General features: G+C 41.3%; 1 protein-coding gene across 8 annotated transcripts in view; it reads right to left on the reverse strand.

The window, feature by feature from the left end:
- Positions 1-20,660, reverse strand: part of SLC4A7 (solute carrier family 4 member 7) — a 96,807-nt gene extending 76,147 nt beyond the window's left edge. For 2 of the 8 annotated variants that reach the window (XM_053669242.1, XM_053669240.1), the window contains exon 1: positions 20,330-20,660. In XM_053669242.1, coding sequence (XP_053525217.1) covers positions 20,330-20,389 — 60 coding nt within the window. In that variant the 5' untranslated portion in view covers positions 20,390-20,660. The remainder of the gene's footprint in view (positions 1-20,329) is intronic. The other 6 variants (XM_053669239.1, XM_037135148.2, XM_053669244.1 and 3 more) reach the window with 4 other exon arrangements.
- Between the last annotated feature and the right edge of the window lie 255 nt (positions 20,661-20,915).

The raw sequence follows: 20,915 nt of genomic DNA on the forward strand, positions 1-20,915 counted from the left end.
GCAAAAAGAAAACAGAAACCTTTTATCTTTGGCCTCTTTAACCATCTCTTACAAACCAACTACTTATAGTACAGCTAAGTACATACACAGAAAAGTCACTGGAGTGATCAGAATAAGAATGTTTTGTTGTTGTTGTTAATGCATCTTTTTAACAAGGTTTTGTTTTGTTTTTTTTTTCCCTTGAGATTAAAATGACGAGCTACATCAGAGGTGGAACAGAGACTGCTCCAGAGGCCGGCCTGGTCACCCCGAGATCATTAAAAATGTCTGATCCCTAACAATATGTACAAAAAATACAATGTACATAAGAACACAATTTCCCTTTTTAAAGTACTTTTAAGAAAAAAAGCAGGGCCTTGGAAGGCTTGCTTTTTTCCTCTCCTGGTGCACATTCCCGTTGTGGTTTTGGTTGGGTGGTGGAGAGCGTGGTGCATCTGCGCCGGGGCGCTGCGGGTGGCGGGTGGGACTCTGCTCCAGGGTGACCGAGGTGACACCCGCCGATTCCGACACACGGGAAGTGGAGGGTGAATGGGCCACAGCGGCATTTTTTTTTTAAGTTTAACTTTTCCTTTTTTGCTGTCTAGTCATCCTCATCAGTTTTCTGCCTCTTGGTGGCGATGTTGACACGCTCATCCATCTTCAGTTGCCCCTTGCATTAACTGCCTCGGCCTCCTCACCTTCATCTCCATCCTCTCCCTCACATTACGTCCCTCTCCTCCTTTTCCTCCTCTTCACCTGCCGGGCGGTCAGCCTGCTGCTGCCCATTTTCACCTTCACGTTTCCGTTAGCCGGTGCCTCTCTTCCATTCTCTGCCTTCCTTCTTCTCCCAAGTCCTAGGTGATCTTGGAGCGGCTGTCCACGCCACGGCTGACCTGGGGCGCCAGCGATCCGACACAGTGGCTTAAAGAGAAAACAAGCGCTCCTGTCCTGTAAGAACAGGTGGGTGGTGAGCCGGCACAGGAACGCAGCAAAGGTGGCTTTTCAGAGCAGCCAGTGGGGAATATCATATGAGATTCAATATCAAAGATAATCGTTAAACCCTGGCTGGTGTAGTTCAGTGGATTGAGCGCTGGACTGGGAACTGAAGGGTTGCAGGTTGGCTTCCCAGTAAGGACAGGGGCCTGGGTGGTCGGCCAGTTGGTGATGTTTCCCTCTATTTTCTCCCTCCCTCACCCTCTAAAAATAAATAAAATCTTTTCAAAAAGATAACCATTTGAAAAATGATAATTTTAGTCAATTCTTCAAAAACTATGATCAATTCATATACTGAAAACAACTCTGATTACAAGGCAAGTAACATTTTAAAAATCACATTTCACACGATCTGAAGATGGTTCAAAATTTTCCTCAACATTTTCCCATCTTCTAAAAATGAATTAGCAGGCACCCTGAAAGGAAATTAATTTTTTTTCATCTTCATATACAGTCAGCCAATTATATAATCACACTGATTTTTTTTATCTTAAATTCAGTTAAAAGAAAGGCTAAGAAGCTTAAAATTCTACTTGTGAATATCAATCAGCCAAAGCGAAAAAAAATCTAAAAACATTAAGTTAGATGGGGAATTGTACAGAAATTAAAACGATCAAGAACGCATATGGATGGTCCTTGAGAATATCATGCTAAGTAAAGTACGTCAGAAAAAGTTAAAAACCGTATCATTTTACTCATATGTGGGCTATAAACCGAAAGCAGCAAATGAACTAACAAAAACTCACAGACACAGACAACAATACTGTGGTGACCAGAGGGGAGGGGAGTGGGGAGGTGGTTAGTATATGGCAAAGGGGGTCACATGCATGGTGACAGAAGATGGTTTGACTTCTGCAGTGGGTACACAATGGAATGTACACATCATGTGTCACAGAAGTGTGCACTTGAAACCTACATAATTATTAATCAATGCCGCCCCAATAAATGTCATAAAAATCTCAAAGTAAATATGGGAAAAGAAGAAAGTGTACCCATGTAAGTTCCATTTACAGATGTGAAGCCACGTTTCAGGACACGAACATCATAGAAAATGTAACTGCTAGTGGTATAGATGCTGCTGCAGACATAAGGCAATGGGCCCAGAAACACTTCTCTTAATTTAACCAAAATAAGGAGGGGAGATGCAGTCTGGTGTATTTCCTAATAAAGAGAAAACATGCTTTAATTTTTTTAATTTAAAACTGTTACTCTTCTCATATTTTCCTAAATGCTTTAAGAAATGAAAGTGTGAGAAGAATGATCGCCTTTAACGGGTAAGGAAGGTAGTTCTATTACTTATTACACATAGACATACATTGCTTAATTTGGGCAACCAATTCAGAACCCACCACTAGTCGTCGACAGTGTTTAAGATCGCCATCTGGTGGCAGTCATTAGACATGTGGAATTGATCTTGCATGGTGGTGAATAGGAGGACGGAAAACCTTATTCCAGGCACCGCCCCCTGCCCAACAAAAATGCAGGGTTTGAAAAAACTTCCTTGGCAGCTGCTTTATGAAGCCTGAACATTTAATTAGCTTTAGAAACCCTTAAAGAGTAAGGAGGACACATGGACAAAAACTAAGGGGGGTGGAAATGGGAGGGAGGTGGGGAGCACTGGGGGGGTGGGCTGGGATGGGAGTAAAAGACAGAAAACTGTACTTGAACAATAATTAAATTAAAAAGTGCTTTAAAAAGAGTAAGAAGATAAATAACTATTTAAAATATTCCATGTATACATTAGGATACTTAGGATACAGTAGAGCTAGCGCGTTCACATGGGTATTCTACATGTTCCACTGAATAGTCAGTCCCAGCTGATGTGGATTGGCTGCTGGCCTGGGAACCAAAAGGTACCCCAGTTCAAATCCCTGTCAGGGCACATGCCTGGGCTGCCAGACGGGTCCCCAGGAGAGGGCCTGCGAGAAGCAGCCAGTCGATGTTTCGATTCCTCTTCTTCTCCCTCCCTTCCTTCCTCTCTAAAAATAAATAAATAAAATCTAATAGTAATAGTCAATGTGTTACAGTGAAGTAGATTTAACGTCATTTTTTAAAAGTTGCCTCAAGTACCCATAGCATTTCAGGAGTTTTGTTTTTAAACATATTTTGAGGCATAGGTATAATTCCATGAGAATTAAGTAGGTGAAGAATCTAGCTCATAAAAAAAATATGTAGTTCCCAATAAGGCAAAAAATCTTTTTTTTATGAAAAACATGCCAGAATCAAATACATAATTACAAAAAGTAACTGTACTTGAAAAAGTATATCTTTGTATTTCTTAAGAATACTACTCCACACTTGAATACTAGAGAAAAGTAAACATAGATCAATTTACATTTGCATCGAGAATATATTAATTTAGTTACAGGAGTCCTACATATTAATTACAAAGAATTTTTCATTCTTGTGGGCCTGGCCTCTGGCTACCATTAACTAGGAAATTTCACTAAGAAATTAACCAGTAAGTCAGGTGGTAAACACACAATGCAATATACAGATGATGTACTGCAGAATGGTACACCAGAAACCTATAATTTTATTAACCAGTGTCACCTCAATAGCATCAATAAAAAATAAAGTAAAAGAAGTAAAAGAAATTTAAAAATAATCTAATTGAATTTATTTCACTTCCTTAAAGGCATTGAAAGCCAGTAAAAAGTGACTTCTGTTATCTCCGAAAACTTAAGTGTTCTCTATTTTGAATCTCTTGATCTTTTTGTTGTATGATCCTTGATTCTACAGAACAGGGCTTTTTGACTTTGGCACTGAAGACATGTAGGGCTGGACATTTCTTTTTGTAGGGGGATGTCCTGTGTGTTGTAGGATGTTCAATAGCATACTTGGCCTCCACCCGTATCCTTTCCCCCCAGTTATGGCCAAAAAAAATGTCTCCAGGAATTGCCAAATGTCTCTGAACAGGCAAAAACACACCCCAACAACACACACAAACCCACTGAGAACCACTGCCTTAGAAGTAACTGGGAGCTACTACTGATTTCCTGTACTTCTGGATCCTGTAACATGAACAAAAAAATAACCTACCAGGTTCTTCCTCCAAAGTCAGCCCCAACACACACACAGGCAAACTTTAAAGCCTTAATCCTTTCATAAAAGCTGCATTTAGCACTGGACTCTATAGACAGAAATGCATCTTAAATTTGAATTTACAATAAAAGTGTTACTGAAGGTCACCTGTTCTCACCGGAAGCTCAATGATGTCATATGGATAACTTCACTCTATAGAATATTCCTACTATAGTTTAATATAACTTTTTAGGTAAATAAAAGATAGAAATCTCTTTATCTATGGATGCTTTTAAACATTATATATGAAACAATTAAGCCTAAACCTTCCCATTTCAGAGTGGCTTGTGAAATGCAGCGCACCTCTGTGCTAACACATCCAAGACTAACTGATCACACTATACAAAATCACTGTCTTGTCCCTGGTATGCATTTCACCACAATGCAGGTACTTAATCTACTTAATTAAAGTCATAGACCAGCCTCACTGAGAAGCATCCAGACTACGGACTCTGTCAGACAGACAGCCAAAAAAAAGTGAAAAATTGAAGCAGAAGCAGAGAGAACAGATGAGTGGTGCCAAGTGGCACCTGACAAAGAAGTCATGTGTCAGAGATGAGGAAGATGAAGATTACACATAGTTTTCCCTGAAGCTATCTTTCCTCTTTCTGAAGCTCTGGTGTGGCTTTTCCTGGATCCCAGCAAAAAACTTAATATGGTTACACTATGCCCCCAACTACAGTGAGTTTACATGTATCTCTGACTCCAGGTAACCAAAAGAAGCCTCCCTGGAACACTCATGCGACTTATTCTATTCGTTTTTACTTACTCAGGTAAAAGCTGTCAACTTGGAAACAGAAATAGTTTAAGGATTTAAGAATAAAATATTGCCGAATTTAAGCGTTATGGAGGTAAACTGGCAAGTCTTTACCAATTACAACAAATGCTGTTGCCATTTATTCTTTGATACAAGGTTCTTTTCAAAGATTCGAGATAATATTTTTCAAATTACCCAAATCTGAATGAAAACCAGTTCATCAGGCAATTATACACATGCTCAACAGCACGGAATCTAACTTCAAGTACTTTTAGTAACTAATTCAAATGAATTCAAAGGAACACTATAGCCAAATGTTTTATTTCACCTTCTCTCAATATTTTCTATATTTGCTCTCCAGGAGACACATTTGTATGTGAATAAAAAGTTTCCTAAGCCCTAGCCAGGTAGCTCATTTGGTTAGAGCATGGTCCCAAGGCTGCAGATTTGAATCCCAGTCAGGGCACAGAAAAGAATCAACCAATGAATGCACCAATAAGTAGAATAACAGATCAATGTCTGTCTGTCTGTCTGTCTGTCTCTCTCCATATAAGTGGAATAACAGATCAATGTCTCTCTCTCAAATCAATCAGAAAATTAAAAAATAATTTAAAAAAATAAAATAAAACTTCCTAACAATAGTAACTCACTTCATGCTTGCTTACCTAGTGTAAGGGTCAGGGGAGTAAAGAAAAACGACTCAGAGGTCATCAGAGAACACAAGAGAGCAAAGATTTGAGTTTGGGTTCATGTCTTCTCCTTCCCAACATTCACTACCATCACAGTGATTTTTACAGGATGACAAGGCATGAACCCAAGGCATGAACTCGTTACAGGCGAAACTGTAACGAGTAAGTGATATCACAAAATCTCTGGAATAGAAAGTAGATGTAGGAATGGTTATCTCATTTGGAAAATAAACAACGACCTTAAAATAGATGAGCAGGACTCAGAAACCAAACCATGTCTAAATAAGCAAACAGCGCACAAATTATCCAGTGGTTGAGACAATTTACATATATCTGAGAAACGGCTTCTACTTAATGGCCTTATCCAAGAAATTGGCATAAACTTAAGACCAGCTACGACTGAAAACTGTACCTATACACATATAATGCATTTTGTCAACCAGTTTATTTTGGCTGGAGCTAAAACATTAATAACATTAGGCACCAGAGGCAGGGCCTGAATTCAAAGTGCAGCTCTGATACTAACTGGGCCAGGTGATTCATCTCACTAGATCACAGTGTCCTCATCTGCAGAATGTGGGGAATATCAGCACTTACCACTGGTAAGCTGTAAAAATTAAACAAGATAATGAATGTAATGAGTTTTAAAAAGATCACAGCACAAAATATATACTCAATTAAATATTGGGTATTACTACCCCGCCCTATTGCATGATCACATACTATGTTAATTTTACATTTTGCACTTAAGTGAGATTAAATTTCTTCTGTATCATCTCCCAACTGATTTCAAGCTCCTTGAAGATACAATTTTCTTCATGCAGAATTTCATTAACTCTGTATGTAGACAACAGATTCTTAGGGATAAAAACAAAATACAGTATTTCGTGCTAGACAGGTTCAAAGTAAGTCACATATAGCTTTTATTTGCTTTTAAAATATTGACATTGTGAAAGGAAAGGAAAAAAATTGGTCTGAGCATGGGTCAATTATACTAGCACTTGCCTTTCCAGTTCTGATAAGGGTTTCATATTCATTTCAGTCACCTTCACATGAATTCTGGGAGACAGAGTAAACAAGGAAGAATTTGCCTATGAAACAGCATGCAGACCTCTAAGAAGATTTAATACCAACCTTTATATCAAAGGCTTCTTCAGTGCAAATGATTTTCCACTCATTTTATACAAATGGCATCTTACTGAACACATAGTAACCAAATCCTAATTAAGTCGCTCTTTGCATTAACAACTAATTCTTTTAATTAAATAAAAAAATGTGTCTTTTTCACTAACTGAATCACATGGATATCTCTATATAATTCAGAGATGTTTATACCTATCCTTCTACTTCAAGGCACTTTCATTTGTTCCTTTATTCACTTTATGATCAAACAGTTATTTATCAAGTGCTTACTATATGCCAGGCACTGTGCTAGGAGTAGAGATATAATATGCCTAAAAGTCTAGTATAATCAAATAACTCAAATCAGTTGACTATGGTTGAAATGAAATGCAGAACAAGGGGGAAGAGCAGTAAGGACAGAAGAAGATGGGGAAGGGAAAATGGACCAGAACCTCCAGGGCCGGTGTCAGACTCACCCAGAGAGCAAAGGGAGCATGAGCAGAGCTACAAATTCCCTCTAGGAAGGCAACATTGTGAAGAATTACATCCAGGAGGTGGTGACAAAGACTCTCCTTTGACCAAACTCCAATGAGGTGCGAAACTGACCTTTGGCTTCCCTCTCTGTCCTTGTGGAATCCAGTTTGAGCAAGAATCCTGCAAAGTCAGTTTAAGGAAAATCCCTAATCTTTGTAATCTGACTCAGCCTTGGTATTTATCAGTCTGCCTTTAGCAACTCTTGCTGAATCGTTCTAACAAGAAAGAATCTGCCCTTACTTCTGCTGTTCCCTTAGTAACTTGCCATCCACTCACCTCCCACCCCCACCCCTGGTCCCTGTTAGAGTCAGAGTTGAGTCCAGTCTCTCTCTTCCACTGTAGTGGTCCCTATACCCCTCAGAACACCCTCCCTCAAATAAAGTCTGCTTTACCATTCTTAAACAAGTGTCACTAAATAGTTTTTCTTTAACAGAATACTATTTTTTTTTCTGTAACCCTGGAAATGTACTGCATTATTACAAGCAAAAGAAGACAGAGGCCTGAACCATGGGTCAAAGGAAGTAAAGGAGAAATCAACAAATTTGAGGAAAAAATACTGAATCCACGGAATTTGGGTGGTGAGCACAGGTAAAGAAAATTCATGGATAAGGCTCACACTTAAAAATCTGAGCCAGACAGCGGTGCCATTCGCTGATGAGAAATTCAGAAAGAAGAGGCTTGATGAGATCTACTTAAGACATGTCAAGTTTCAGCTGAGCTATCCAAATGGAAAGAGCATCGGATGGAGCTCCCTTCTGGTATCTTCTGACTCCGTGAAGACAGTAGCAATATTTGCTGGGGTTGAGGGGGTGAAAGGACACAGCCTGAAGACAGCCGAGAATGTTTAATGTACCCACAGTAGAGAATAAGGAATAACTGGAAATACACAGGACTGTCTTCTGTATTTGAAGACCCAGAGGGAAACATGAATGTACAGGGGCACCAATCTATAAGGCTATGCAATGATTTTCCCAGCAGTTCTGAGCACCCCCACCCCAGAGTGAAACTGATCGAGAATTGGGGATTTACTGACATATTTAATACCATTAAACATGATTGCGAATGTCCTCAAACAAAAAGAGAGGCTGAAGAGATGGGCCATGGATTCTAACTGCATAGGGAAGTGGAGGGAGCAGACCAAAAAAAAAAAGTGAGATAAATCACTGGACAGCTTCAAAGTCCTTAGAATTATGGGAGAATACCAGTTACCGAATCACATGAATGACACTGCAAAACACAAAGAGGGATGAATCCCTATAGTAGTTCTATTGAGGACCTCCCCAACAGGCATCAGAAGTTCACACATTGATTATGCTTAAAAAAAAAAACCTCTGAAAGGAACTCGGTCCTAGAACTACGGTACTTAGAGGACTTTTGGTAACATGATGCCCGCGCCTAAACTCGATAAACTCAGTGAGAGCCTGAACCTCCATCACGCAGAAATAATTTTCACTGCAGCCATCTTTACAGTTAAAAAACTGAACATGCAGGGCAATAATTAAAGCCACTGCTAAAATGCTACACTGGTGAGCCACTCGGCAGTCTCGGGAAAAAAGGACCATTTTGTCCAATTCCTGCAAAATAATTTAACTCTTGTAGCAATAATCATTCCACTGACCTGTGTGGAAACTGGCTATGAAAGAATGACTTCAGATACTTAGAAGCATCTTTATTATAAAAATAATGCATGCTTATTATAAAAATATTAAACAATCTATATGCCCTTAAATTCCACCTCCAAGAGATACCAGAGATACATCTTCGATCTATTTCAATATTCAAACCTAATAATATTTAATATTTAATTTCCTTTTATTGACACAAAAAGAAAAAATAGTATCATACAGGAATATATTCTGCTTTTTTCACTTTCAGATACTTAAGCTGCAAATGTTTTCACATGACAGCTTATCAAATAGAATTACTCATGCGCCACAAGCTGGTGTAATCGAAATACTTACTTGGATATGTTAAATTTTTAAATGAAAAAGTTTATATATCATATGCATATATGTATATTATCCCCCAAAGAATGTAATCAAATATTAATCTATAGAAATGGATTCCCTTTTCCTTTTTTAAAAGTGACCCCTGCAAATACAGCACACATGTATCTGTTTACATGTCTACATGTGTATACATAAGACAAACAAGTTTCACAAAAGTATTTGCCCTTAGTACCTGCAACATGTTCTGTCATTGTCTACCCTGCTACCTTTCTATTTGTTAAATAGAGATAATCTAATAAATTGTTTTAGTAAATCACAACCTGCAGTTGGGAAAATAGTGGAGAAGATTCAGAGGATGAATATTTGGGATAACCCTTCCTAAATTTTATTTAACAACTACTTTAAAAGCTGAATAAGCAGAGGTTAGTCAGCGTTCATCCTCTAAGTAAATAAGGATTGGTTTCTGTCCCTGGCCCCAAGCAAAGCCCCTAAATCCCTTGGAATTCCCTAAGTGATAACAGCGTCCTTTGTTCTAATGAGGTGACTTGGTGGGCTCCTGGTTGGGGGCGAGTCACCAGAAACACCAAGCCCTGATTCATTTGAAGCTTGGAATTTTCAGCCCTACCTTTCACTCTCCGGACAGGGGAGAAGGGCTGGAAATGGAGTTAATGATTGTCATGCCTACCAAAGAAGCCTCCATAAAAATTCCAAAACTACAGGGTTCGAAGAGCTTCCAGGTTGGTGAGGACGTGCAGGGGCCGGGAGGGTGACCGGCCCGGAGCGGCACCGAAGCTCTGTGCCCGTCCCCACACGCTGCGCCCTCCACACCTCTTCCCTCTGGATGTTCATCTCTAGCCTTTATCATATCCTTTTGGAATACGCTGGTAAACCATTTTCCAGAGTTCTATAAGATGCTCTAGCAAATCAACCCAATCCAAGGACGAGGTAGTGGAAACCTGGGATTTACAGCGGATCATCAGAAGCACAGGTAACAACCTGGAGTTCCAACTGGCACCTGAAGGGCAGGTCACCTTGGGAGACTGAGGCCTTAACTTTGAGACCTGACACCATCTCCCAGGAGGTGGTGTCAGAATTGAGCTGAACTGCAGGACACCCAGCTGGTGTCCCAGAATTGCTCAGCGTGGGGAACACCCCCACCTCCAGTGTCAGAAGTGTCCTGAGTGTGGTCTAGTGTGAGCAGAGACACAGGAGGAAAACTGAGCTTTTCCAAAAAGGCTCGGCTCAGACTGAGGGCGACCCAGAAGTTTTCCAGTGCCAAGGCTTAAGGATGGTCAAGACATTCTGTTTTCTATTTCTTCAATAAATATGCATAGTAACTCTTAGAATTTTGTTATATGAGATATTTTATAAGAACATAGGATTATTAATAACAAGTTTCCAAGGAAACCTCTAGCATATTATACAGTATATATTTTTCCCTGATGCTGAAGAAGCCATGGAAGTATTATAATTCCAATTTTATCGATGAGGAAAAAAAAAAAACCCTCAAAGATGTTAGCTGCCCAAGGCCACCTGCTGGCAGATTGGGGACAGGGGAACTCAGGTGTGGCTGAAACCCAAGCCAGTACAATTCCTGTTACACCACACCCTATGGGCTAAATTACCTCCAAATTTTATCTTGTTGTTAAAATGAGGCCTGGGGCTTGTGGCTATTTAGTGAATTTCCTGTGGCCGAATAAAAACAGTTCAATGCAATAAAATGAGAGACCAAACGAAGGCCAATTTCAGCCTGAATGAATCCCTTATCCCTAACAAAAAGGAGACCAGATATAAACAAGCTCATAACAGAACATTTTACTGATGATACTGCTAATGGCCTGTGCAAAATGGATGAGGAGAGTCTTCCTGAACATATCAGGAGGTCACCTGGGAACAATGATAAGCAAAAAAAATAAGTACCGAGCATTACTGAAGGGACTCTACCGAGTCAGGGCCCCAGCTAGCTAGAGCACCTGTACAAACACTGATGCCCGGACTAGGTTAGGGGTTCAGAGACAGGAAGGGAGTCCATGACACTCAAAATCGTAAAATTAAAAGACAATGAACAGAAAAAAAAATCTTACTATGTAATAACAATTCTAAGGCATTAATAGAACAGCACAATTTCAAACCAGTATATACAATAACGGGCATAGTATCTGGCATGTGAAACCCATTTCCTTGCCATTGGTCCTTTATAGCCATATACATTAGAAGCCACAGATTTCCATAAAGCAACTATGACACAAGTTATCAATACCCAAGTAAAATACCCGCTGCTCTCCAACAATCAATTGAAATGTATTTATAACGTGTGAAAATATCTTAAGAGTCATAAAATTTTCATTTTAATGTGCTTATTACTCACTTGGCTTAAAATCCTATCTTGGGTTTAAAAAAAACGTTAAGTAGTCTTACTTCAAAATCCATCCAATGGATTTATCCAATATCGCCCCACTCCCACCTCGGTAGAACCAAGGCAAGAAACATTCTCTCCAACTGGCAGTTACATTAAGCAAAGTAATAGTCTTAATGGTAACCACAAAATAAAAGCTGTACGATTTATTAACTGACTGATTAAACAACAAACCAGAAGCATATTCAACTTCATTCTTACAAATTCGTGGTGTTATGCTAACATTCATTCATTGAGCAAAGAGTCACTGAGTGCTTTCTATGAGTTAGACCCTGGAACAGACCTAACTGAGGATTTAACAATAATCCAGAAAAATTCTATGCCAGCCCTCACGCAATCCAGAGACAGAGGCAAATTTCACTGAAATATTTAACTGCTGTAATATTGGCAACAAATTCACAAAAGATATAGCAATAAAAGCTCTTAGGTAAGTAAACGACGGCTAATTATCTGATACAAACTGGACTTTCTCATATCATTAAGTAAAATTATCTGATATGCTTAACCTTGAACGGTGCCGACCAACCCAAACCCCTGACGGACGATTCCAGACTAAGAATGATGGGTGAGCTGCGCTTCGGCCTGCGCCATGGATCTAAATCTCAGCTTTACCTCTTCCTAACTGCAAGGCCTGGGAAAGTTTTGGAAACCTCACTGTCCATCAGTTCACATCTGCCGCAGGGATGGTAAGTAGTGAACAGATGCCTAGTGAAATGCATGGCTCAAAGCAGGCTTTCTCTAAAAAATGGCTGACTTACCTATTCTTCACTAACCTGCCTCATAGCCACAGACAAAACCATGAATCCTGGATTAGTGATCCGCATCCCTGTGAGAAGCACAACGTACCTCCTCCCGCCCAGAACGGAGGACGGCCCCAGAACCTTGGGCGGGCTGGCATCATGTCCTCCGCGGGGGCTGTCAAGTCCCAGAGCATCACTGCAGTTTACACCCAAATAAAAATACAAAAATACTTTCAAGAGAGGGAAAAAATGATTATCTACCTTTTCCAAATATTGGCTTCTAAAGACTGGAAATCATTTCTCTAGTCTTCCTTTTAACTAACTTTTTGTAAATGTAGAGGCGGACATGCTGCATGGAACATGGAACAACATGAGGAATCTGCAGTTACAGTGACATCTCCCCACAGCGCCGCCCTGGTGCACACTCAGGGAGCTGCCAGTCAGCCGCACTGCACGCAAGGTGAGTGGTACCTCCTGGGGCACAAGCAGAAAAACGCTACCCACACCGAGGGGCCCCTGCCACTGTGCCACCCTAATCTCAACAATTAATAGTAATGTATCTGGATCATTTTTAAAATATGCATTACCCTCAAAAAATGGCAAGTATAGAAAGTACAAAGTAAAATTCTAAGTTTAAGCACATATATTATATATATATGCATGCATGACCAAGCACAGTCTAAGGCACTTCATTTATTACAGCACCCTCAGCCTCCTCCTAAACCCTGCCTTCTGTTTGCTCCTCGCCAGCCTAAATCCCTGGTTAGAAAGGAAGTGAAAGTGAGGGAAGGATCAGGACATTAGCAACACGCACACTCAGAATTTCCACAGGACTCGTGCATTCAACATCATATTCAGACACATAGTATGTGACTTTACTGATAACAGGTATGAACGACTTTGGTATTTATATAGCGCCTCTATAACATGAAAATTAAGTAGTTCATAACAGTATATTAGAATATATCAAGTCATGTATCTCTTTCATGAAATAACAGGATGTATTAACCTATGACATAAAGCAATATAAACCAATCATCCTATGTTACTGAACAGATGTTTTCATGGTTCAAAGACTGAAACCGTATAGAAAGGTACACACTGAAGGGATATCCCACTCCTGTCTCAATTCCTCTTCCCTCACACCCTCTCTGGCAACCATTCTTATTAATTAGTTCTTTATCTTTCCAGTACATTTATACAAATACTAGTAAACATAAGTATACTTACTATCTTATTCCCCGACCCTTAGAAAGAAGTATATAGTATCCTCTTTCCCACACCTTGCTGTTTCAAATCAATTTATCCTAGAGATCTTTCCCCTTCATTACAAAGAGATCATCTTCGTTCTTCTTTTATACCTGTAGTATCCCACTGTGTGGCTATCACATAATTTATTCAACTAGTGCCCTATCAGGTTGCTTCCAAAGCATCTTCTTAAGTAATACATTTTCCAAATATCTCCTTTGACTGTAACAAGTAAATTAGCAGTATCACAGGATTTGCTTTCTGAAACTTATAATACCACATATTAAGGGTCTACTATTTTGTAGGAACCATCAGAAACTCCCACCTCACATGGCTGCATTCTCTCCCCATCAAAGTTTAATGTATTTATATAGCATTTCTCATACACCATCATGCATTGTAATTGACCATTATATTCAATACATTGTACATCTCCAAAAAGTATAGTATATAACATCTCCCAAACTTACTTGGCTACAAGAGGACTGATTCTCTGGCAAAATCTTCTACAGACACTGTATTCTGCAAAACAAACTTTAGCAAATACTGGGGTGGATGTAATAATTACTTTAAGAGTCTGACCTTTTTTTAAGAAAGGCAGAAAACCAAGCTGAGCTAATTTTTAGACTAGGCATTCCTTAGCTGTTTCTTAAATTATAAACCCCTTTGAGACCTGAGGGTAAAGTTACTTGACCATCTTCTGGAAAGAATGCATACAAGCATAAAATGTTTTAGTTTCTGGGGACTCATTGACCCTTGAGACCCATCATCCATAGTCACCATGGTCATATCTATTTTAAAAGCAATTTTAAATAGACAGTACTATATTATCTACGGCACCATTAATATTCCAAACACTAAGAGGAAACCCACGGCACTTTTCATGCTAATGAAAATCAGCAAAGAACTCAACATAAAGTGTACCTTGGGATATTCATAGGCATCGTGTTTAACAAGGAATGATATCAAGCAAAGTACACTGTATTAAATAACTGTGGACACTGTTTCGAGGGGTTGTAATCAGATTTTTACATAAGTCCTCATTTTAAATAAAATTAAATGCCTACAGGATTAAGAAAAGTTGGTCTCTTACTCATTTTGTTCAATGTAAAATCTTAACGTCCAGGATTTTTAGGATGCAAAAGATTTCACACATGACAGCAGGATCTACTAGAAATACGATTCTGTAGCAAACTGGAACATGGCAATGTGAATGCACAGGAGAAAGGGAAAAAAATTCTGGGACTTCTCAATGTAGATCAAAGAATCCCCAACCATGACTACAGTCTAACAGGCAAAATGATTAGGAAAGAAGCAGTATTAAATTGAAAGGCAATACACGCAGGGCCACCACATCTGTTTGCGGGGGCAGTACACTGCCTACAGAGGGGCATTCGGAGAAGAGGGCCAGTGAAGGCTGAAGGCCAGCCTAGCCTCCTCCCTTCAAACCTTGTGGTGAAGTTCAAATCTGCCAAAGGGGGTGTCTCCTCTAGTTCAGACTAATGAGTTGTTTCCTAACACTTCCCTCTCCACAAAAGCCCACCCACCCCTGGCAAATAGTGAATGTACTAAAATTATGAAGATGCTTTCTAGATGGAGATAATACCCCCATGGCCGAAGTATAACAGAATGGAAATTTCTAACTTAAAGTCGTATCAAAAAAATGTTTCTTAAGAGGACTTTTTTTTTTAATGAAACACCTCTCCAATATCACCATGGAAGTCAATGGGAGGAAAGAATCCACCACACATGAATGTCCCATGTTTGTTGAAAACATCAATTCCTAAGGTTCAGAGGAGTTCTGCATAAGTATTTTCAGTGCTTTTTCCAGAATACAGAATGGTGTTACACTGAAAACTGTCCCTGTGTAAGACATGCACCCAACACAAACGCACCAAGTGGCCCTGGGCAGCACAGGTTCGGCCTGCGCAGTCCACTTACACGTAAGTATTCTTCAATGAATACACACCGTGTTGTAAATGTATTTTCTCGTCCTTATGATTCTCAGTAGCATTTTCTCCTGTCTAGCTTACTTTATTGTACAAATATAGTATGTAATACTGATACAAAACATCTGTTCATCGACTGTTTAAGTTATTGGCGAGGCTTCCAGTTAACAGGAAGCTATCAGTAGTTAAGTTTCGGGGGGATTCAAAGTTACACACAAATTTTCAACTGTGCAGGAGCTGGCACCCCCAACCTTTGCTTGTTCAGTGGTCAACTAACTGGATATGTAACGGCAAATTAAGAGAAAAAAAAGATTATACGTATCTCTGCTCCTCCTCATGCTCTTTTGAGAAATCATTCCACATTCCTTTCTACAGTATAGTAACACGCACATGAGAATCCATTTTGAAAGGTACATGCACTCCCCAAGATCATTATATGTCTAGTTGACATATAATGCAAAAGCTTCTCCAAATCAGGCGACCTGACAAAAAATATTTTTTTTAAACCCATGAGAAACAATGCAGTCCTGGAATCCAGGGAGAGGACAATTCTATGCTGGTTGACACATGACCAGTATAGGAACCAAATGATACTGATCCACACAGTGTTCTCGACAGAAGGAAAAGGATATTTAACACAGTAGAGCATCTTTCCTATTTCATTATGAACTGTGAACTGCGTCTTACCATCGACTTAAATATCATCCAAGAAAAAACTGCCTTAATGAACTTATTAAAATCCAAACTACAGCTCAAGAAAAATTAAATATATAAAAATATCCTCTTTAAAGGAAATTTTAAAATTTGCTTAAAATAGGCATACTAGAACCTTTCTGTACTGGCATATCAGCTCCAGATGAAAATGCAAATCTAGGCCGTTAATCATATTATCTTAAGCGGCACTGAACAGTGTGTTTGGCCACTCTCATCTTCTAGCACTTATTTTAAAAATGTCTAGCCCGTGGAAGCAGAGTCACTAATTGGGAAATCCAGCACTACTCGGAGCCCTCTGCCCTCTGGAAAACTATTAATAGCAGCGCTGGCCATCACTGTCACAACAGCATGCCAGCCACAGACCCCTTCATGGTCTATTACTATTATCATCCAAATAATCCTAACCTTCCCCAAGCTGTAAAGTTCAACATATCCCTCAACAAAATACACAAAGCTGTTGGCTAAACGAAAGACAGAGGCAAACTCCACTGTCAACTAGAATGTTGGAATAGCTACCTGCTTTGTACAGCAGTCAAACCTTCGCACATTCAAGAGACAGGCTAAGGGAAGCGGGGGCAGCTAACTGCACTTTTAGATGTGAACACAGATCTTTATCACTGATACATGCTTACTTGCAAAACTGTAAATACCGTATGCATAAAAACGAGTAACTCTGGAAGACTACATACCAAATAAAAGCTATAATCAAAAGCCGTGCTGACTAACCTATAACATTAACCCTATGAATCCGCTGTATGCTTTTTAAAATATAAATGGCCCATTTTGTCAGTTGCCGTTTCTAAGATCATATTTGTGGTAAAATACAGTAAGACAGAAGGGGAAAGAAAGAAGAGGAAAAACAACCCACTACAGGATGTTGACAAGTGCTAACTACCAACGTTTTAGAATGCATTGGTTAGTTAGCGCCCCACACATCACTGAAATAATGCGCCAGGTTCCTCCAAGACCAGGTTACTTTGGCTTTCAATTTGAACCTACTCAAGTAACAACAGTCTAGTGTTACAAAATACTCATACCCTAAGCCCTCTTAGAAGAAAACCTGTGTACTTCCTAGTCTCAATTACCAAACAAAACAATTCTTCCATCCAACTCAATTGTTCTACAGTTTCATTTGCACAGATAATAGATTTGCTGTCTCTCCTTTTAATACAACTCCATGGACTATGGCCTAGAAATACCAACTATAAGGCAAAAAGTTAAGTACAATCCTGATATTATGCCTGGGTTACATATTATGTCTGGAACTATCACAGATCCCCAGAGATACTTAAATGTACAGACCTACCAAATGCCAAGTTGCCAAATCACCAGTAAGTAAACTCAGACTAGGTTTTTAATATCTTTCATTTATCCTAATGACTACTTTCTTAAAAAGTATTTCGAACAGACTCATGGAAATATTTTAACTGGTGCTCACAAATGGAATTAGTAAGAATGTGAATGCTGTCAAAGGGTTCACTCCACATGCCAAAACAAATTCAGTAAGGTTAGGCAGGGTTCTGCCTGCCTTGTCTGCCTATAACCCCAGTGCCTGCCATCTAGTAGATGCTTAACGAATATTCATAAAATGAATGAAATCTTACAACAAAATTCACGGAACAGCCCCAAGTTCAATGTTAACAGAACTGTGTTAAATCAAGACCTGCTTAAGAGAAAAAACATTTGCTAAGACTTGCGAATCTTCTAAACAAGGGTCAAACTCATTTTCACTGGGGGCCACATCAGCCTCACGGTTGCCTTCACAGGGCCTAATGTCATTTCAACTCCTTAACAGTTAAGGAGTAGTTACATTTACACAGTCCTAAAATTCTTTTGGCCCTTTGAAGGCAACTGTGAGGCTGATGTGGCCCCCGGTGAAAGTGAGCTTGACACCCCTGCTCTAAACAGTGCTATTGTAACAATATTTAACCTAACCCAGAAGATCAGACTGACAGTTAAAATCAATTCTAAGAAAGGTCTACAACTATTAATTTCTGTAACAGAGAGAAATTGCATTTTTATAAGATGACTAGACTATCCCAAAACCATGATCAATGAAAATTACAGAATTTTGGAAGAAAAATAAATCTTTGAGCCTAAATCATGAAACATATGGACTGAATTTCAGAATATCAACTGCCACAAATTTATGGAAACATTTTTGCATAATTATATACGTATGGAATTTTATGCTCCTTTTTCTGGCTATGCTAAGCAGTTGGCTTGAGTTAGAGAAGTTATGACTGATGAATATCATTCTCTTCCATTTTTATGACTTTCATCTACCGGAGGGGGGAAAAAATCAGCAAGGAAAGAGTTCACTTTGTCAATTTAAACAGTCCCTCTCTTCCCAGTTTTCAGTGTCTTCTACTACTTAAACCAAGCTTTCCTGGGTTCCCATCCTATTTTCTGACTGTATCATGGCCTTTTTTATTTTATTTTTATTATGGATAGGTATATGTGTACTATAGCCAAGTCTTATTTTCCCAAAGGTATTTTAGGAAGTAGGAAGCCCTTCCAAAGTGCTCCCCTGCCGAGCCATTCACACAGTGTTTGATGACTCCTGTGTCCCTCATCTAATGTGAGTTCTGTTAGAGTCGACCTGTTTCTATCCTGTAGGATACTACAGAACAGGTTCTAAGCAAATGTTATTACAATGAATGAATGAATGAATGACTTGGAAGGCTTTATAAAAACTCAGGTGCTATTTACAGCTCAAACTTGAAAACCTGCAAATAATAAATTCAGGAGCAAACAACACTATCTGATACACACAATTAGAGAAGGTGCTAAAACACATGCCCAAAACACTTTATTCAAGGGGCATACAATTACAGAAGATTCCTTAGGATGAGTTTCCCTGTATTCCATTACCATCACTGTGAATGATCTCAAAAACGACTGCTAAATGACTTCACTGTCTGGAGATACAGTTTTTCTCCTTGTTCTGAGAATTTAGAAATTAACATACTGAAATTATGAATGACTACTCGCCAAGGGCCTTACAATAGTCTTTTAAAAGATGGGGGGGTGGTACTGTTAGGGAAAACTCTAATACAAACACGTGAAAAGCAATTTTCCTGTTAGCTGTGAAAGACTGGGAAACTCTCACTGCAACCTCCCTATTTACTGGTCACAGAGTAAGAACTGGAAATCGGAAAATTTGTAACACCTCCATGCGCCCTGCGACAGGAACTACGGAGGAAGAAGAGAAGCACCACTGTGGGGACACATGTATCCACATGAAAGCAGGAAGTCCGCTTGTTGAGCTTGGGTCCAGCACCCCAGTGGGAACACCAACTTTTGAAAGCCCACCCCACCCCCGCAGTCCCCTCAGGCTCTAATCTAACCCTAAGGCCAAAGCTAGCCGGTCCGGAAAACGCGGTTTCGCCAGGCTGGTGAAAGGAGAAGCGGCGACTCCGGACACCTTCCCCTTTCTACTTGGCCTGCGGCGGGAATGCACTGCTCCGGGTTTCGCCAAAAGAGGAGGAGGCGGGCCAGACAGAGTCGGCGGCGGCAGCGAGAAGCGTTGGCCGAGAAGGAAGGCGGCTTGTCCACGCGGCCACAGAACTCACCGAACAAAGCACAGCGCAGACCGGTGGAGAGACGGGGAAAGAAGGGGAAAGATTCACCCCAGCTCTTCACCACCGCCCGGAGCTAGAGACAGGTGGAGTCGAGCTCCTCCTTAAACGCAAAAGAAAGACGGGCTTTCGAGGGGCCGATCTGAATTCCAGCGCCAAGACACCCGGAACCGAGACCTCGGCCAGGGAGCACACACGGGAATTAAGGGACCAGAGCTGCAGAGTTAAAGGAAGAGACAGTGGGGATCAAGGGAGGGAGGGAGGACGGACCCTGCGGGGGTGGGGGGTGGGGGGCCGGAATCCTGTCCCAGCTATGCCGAGGATACGGGTAGCGAGGATGCGAGTGGCGCGCTGCGGCCACCCCCACCCGGGCCTCCCTAGCTAAGCCGCTGGCCGCCCCCTCGCACCCGCGCCCTGGGCGGCCACACAAAGGGGATGGAGAAGAGCGCCTGCCACGGGGCGGCGGATGGGAGCCGGGGCTGGGATGAGGTGGCTGCCCCCGCCTTTGTCTGCCTCGCTCCGCGCCACCCCCCCCCCCACGGCCAAGGAGCCCCGCCACCCGAGGCGCCCTCACCCTGCTCGTTACCCGGGTGAGTAGCGGTCTCATCTGCTCGCCGGCCCCATCTGCCTCCATGGCCGGCCGGCCAGCCTTCGATGGCCGCTACGGTGTTACCCCTCGCGGTTCAACCACTGCCACCGCTGAGACCCCAGGACTCAAGGGGAAACGAACGTGTCCGTGCGCCCGGTGCGCACGCGTGGGGAGAGCCTGGTGCGCGAGATGCAGAGCGCGCGTGTGCACACAGCGGCCGCAGGACTGCCTCTCGCAGGGCAGCGAGGCCGCAGCGTGGAAGGAGGAGTGAGAACTGAGCGAGGATCCGGACAAGGCGGTGAAGGAGGAGGGAGCCTTGTAGAAGCCCGGGGGGCGGGACCACAGCCGTGACGCGCAGCCAGATCCCGCCCGACTGCCCCGCCTCCCGTGTCACGCCCCCTGCCAATTTGGCATCACCAGCCTCTACCGCGCATCCGCAGGCCCCACTGCGTGGCCACTCGGGGGGTGGGGCGCGAGGGAGCAGGAGGGGCGTTTGTCGCAGCCAATCGGCAGCTCTCGAGTTGCGTTCTAGTGTGCCCCACACACAAACACCCCCAGCGACCTCCTTTGG

The sequence above is a fragment of the Artibeus jamaicensis genome, unplaced genomic scaffold (assembly GCF_021234435.1).
Source record: "Artibeus jamaicensis isolate MK-2021 breed Jamaican fruit bat unplaced genomic scaffold, CSHL_Jam_final contig_519, whole genome shotgun sequence".
Taxonomy (NCBI): domain Eukaryota; kingdom Metazoa; phylum Chordata; class Mammalia; order Chiroptera; family Phyllostomidae; genus Artibeus; species Artibeus jamaicensis.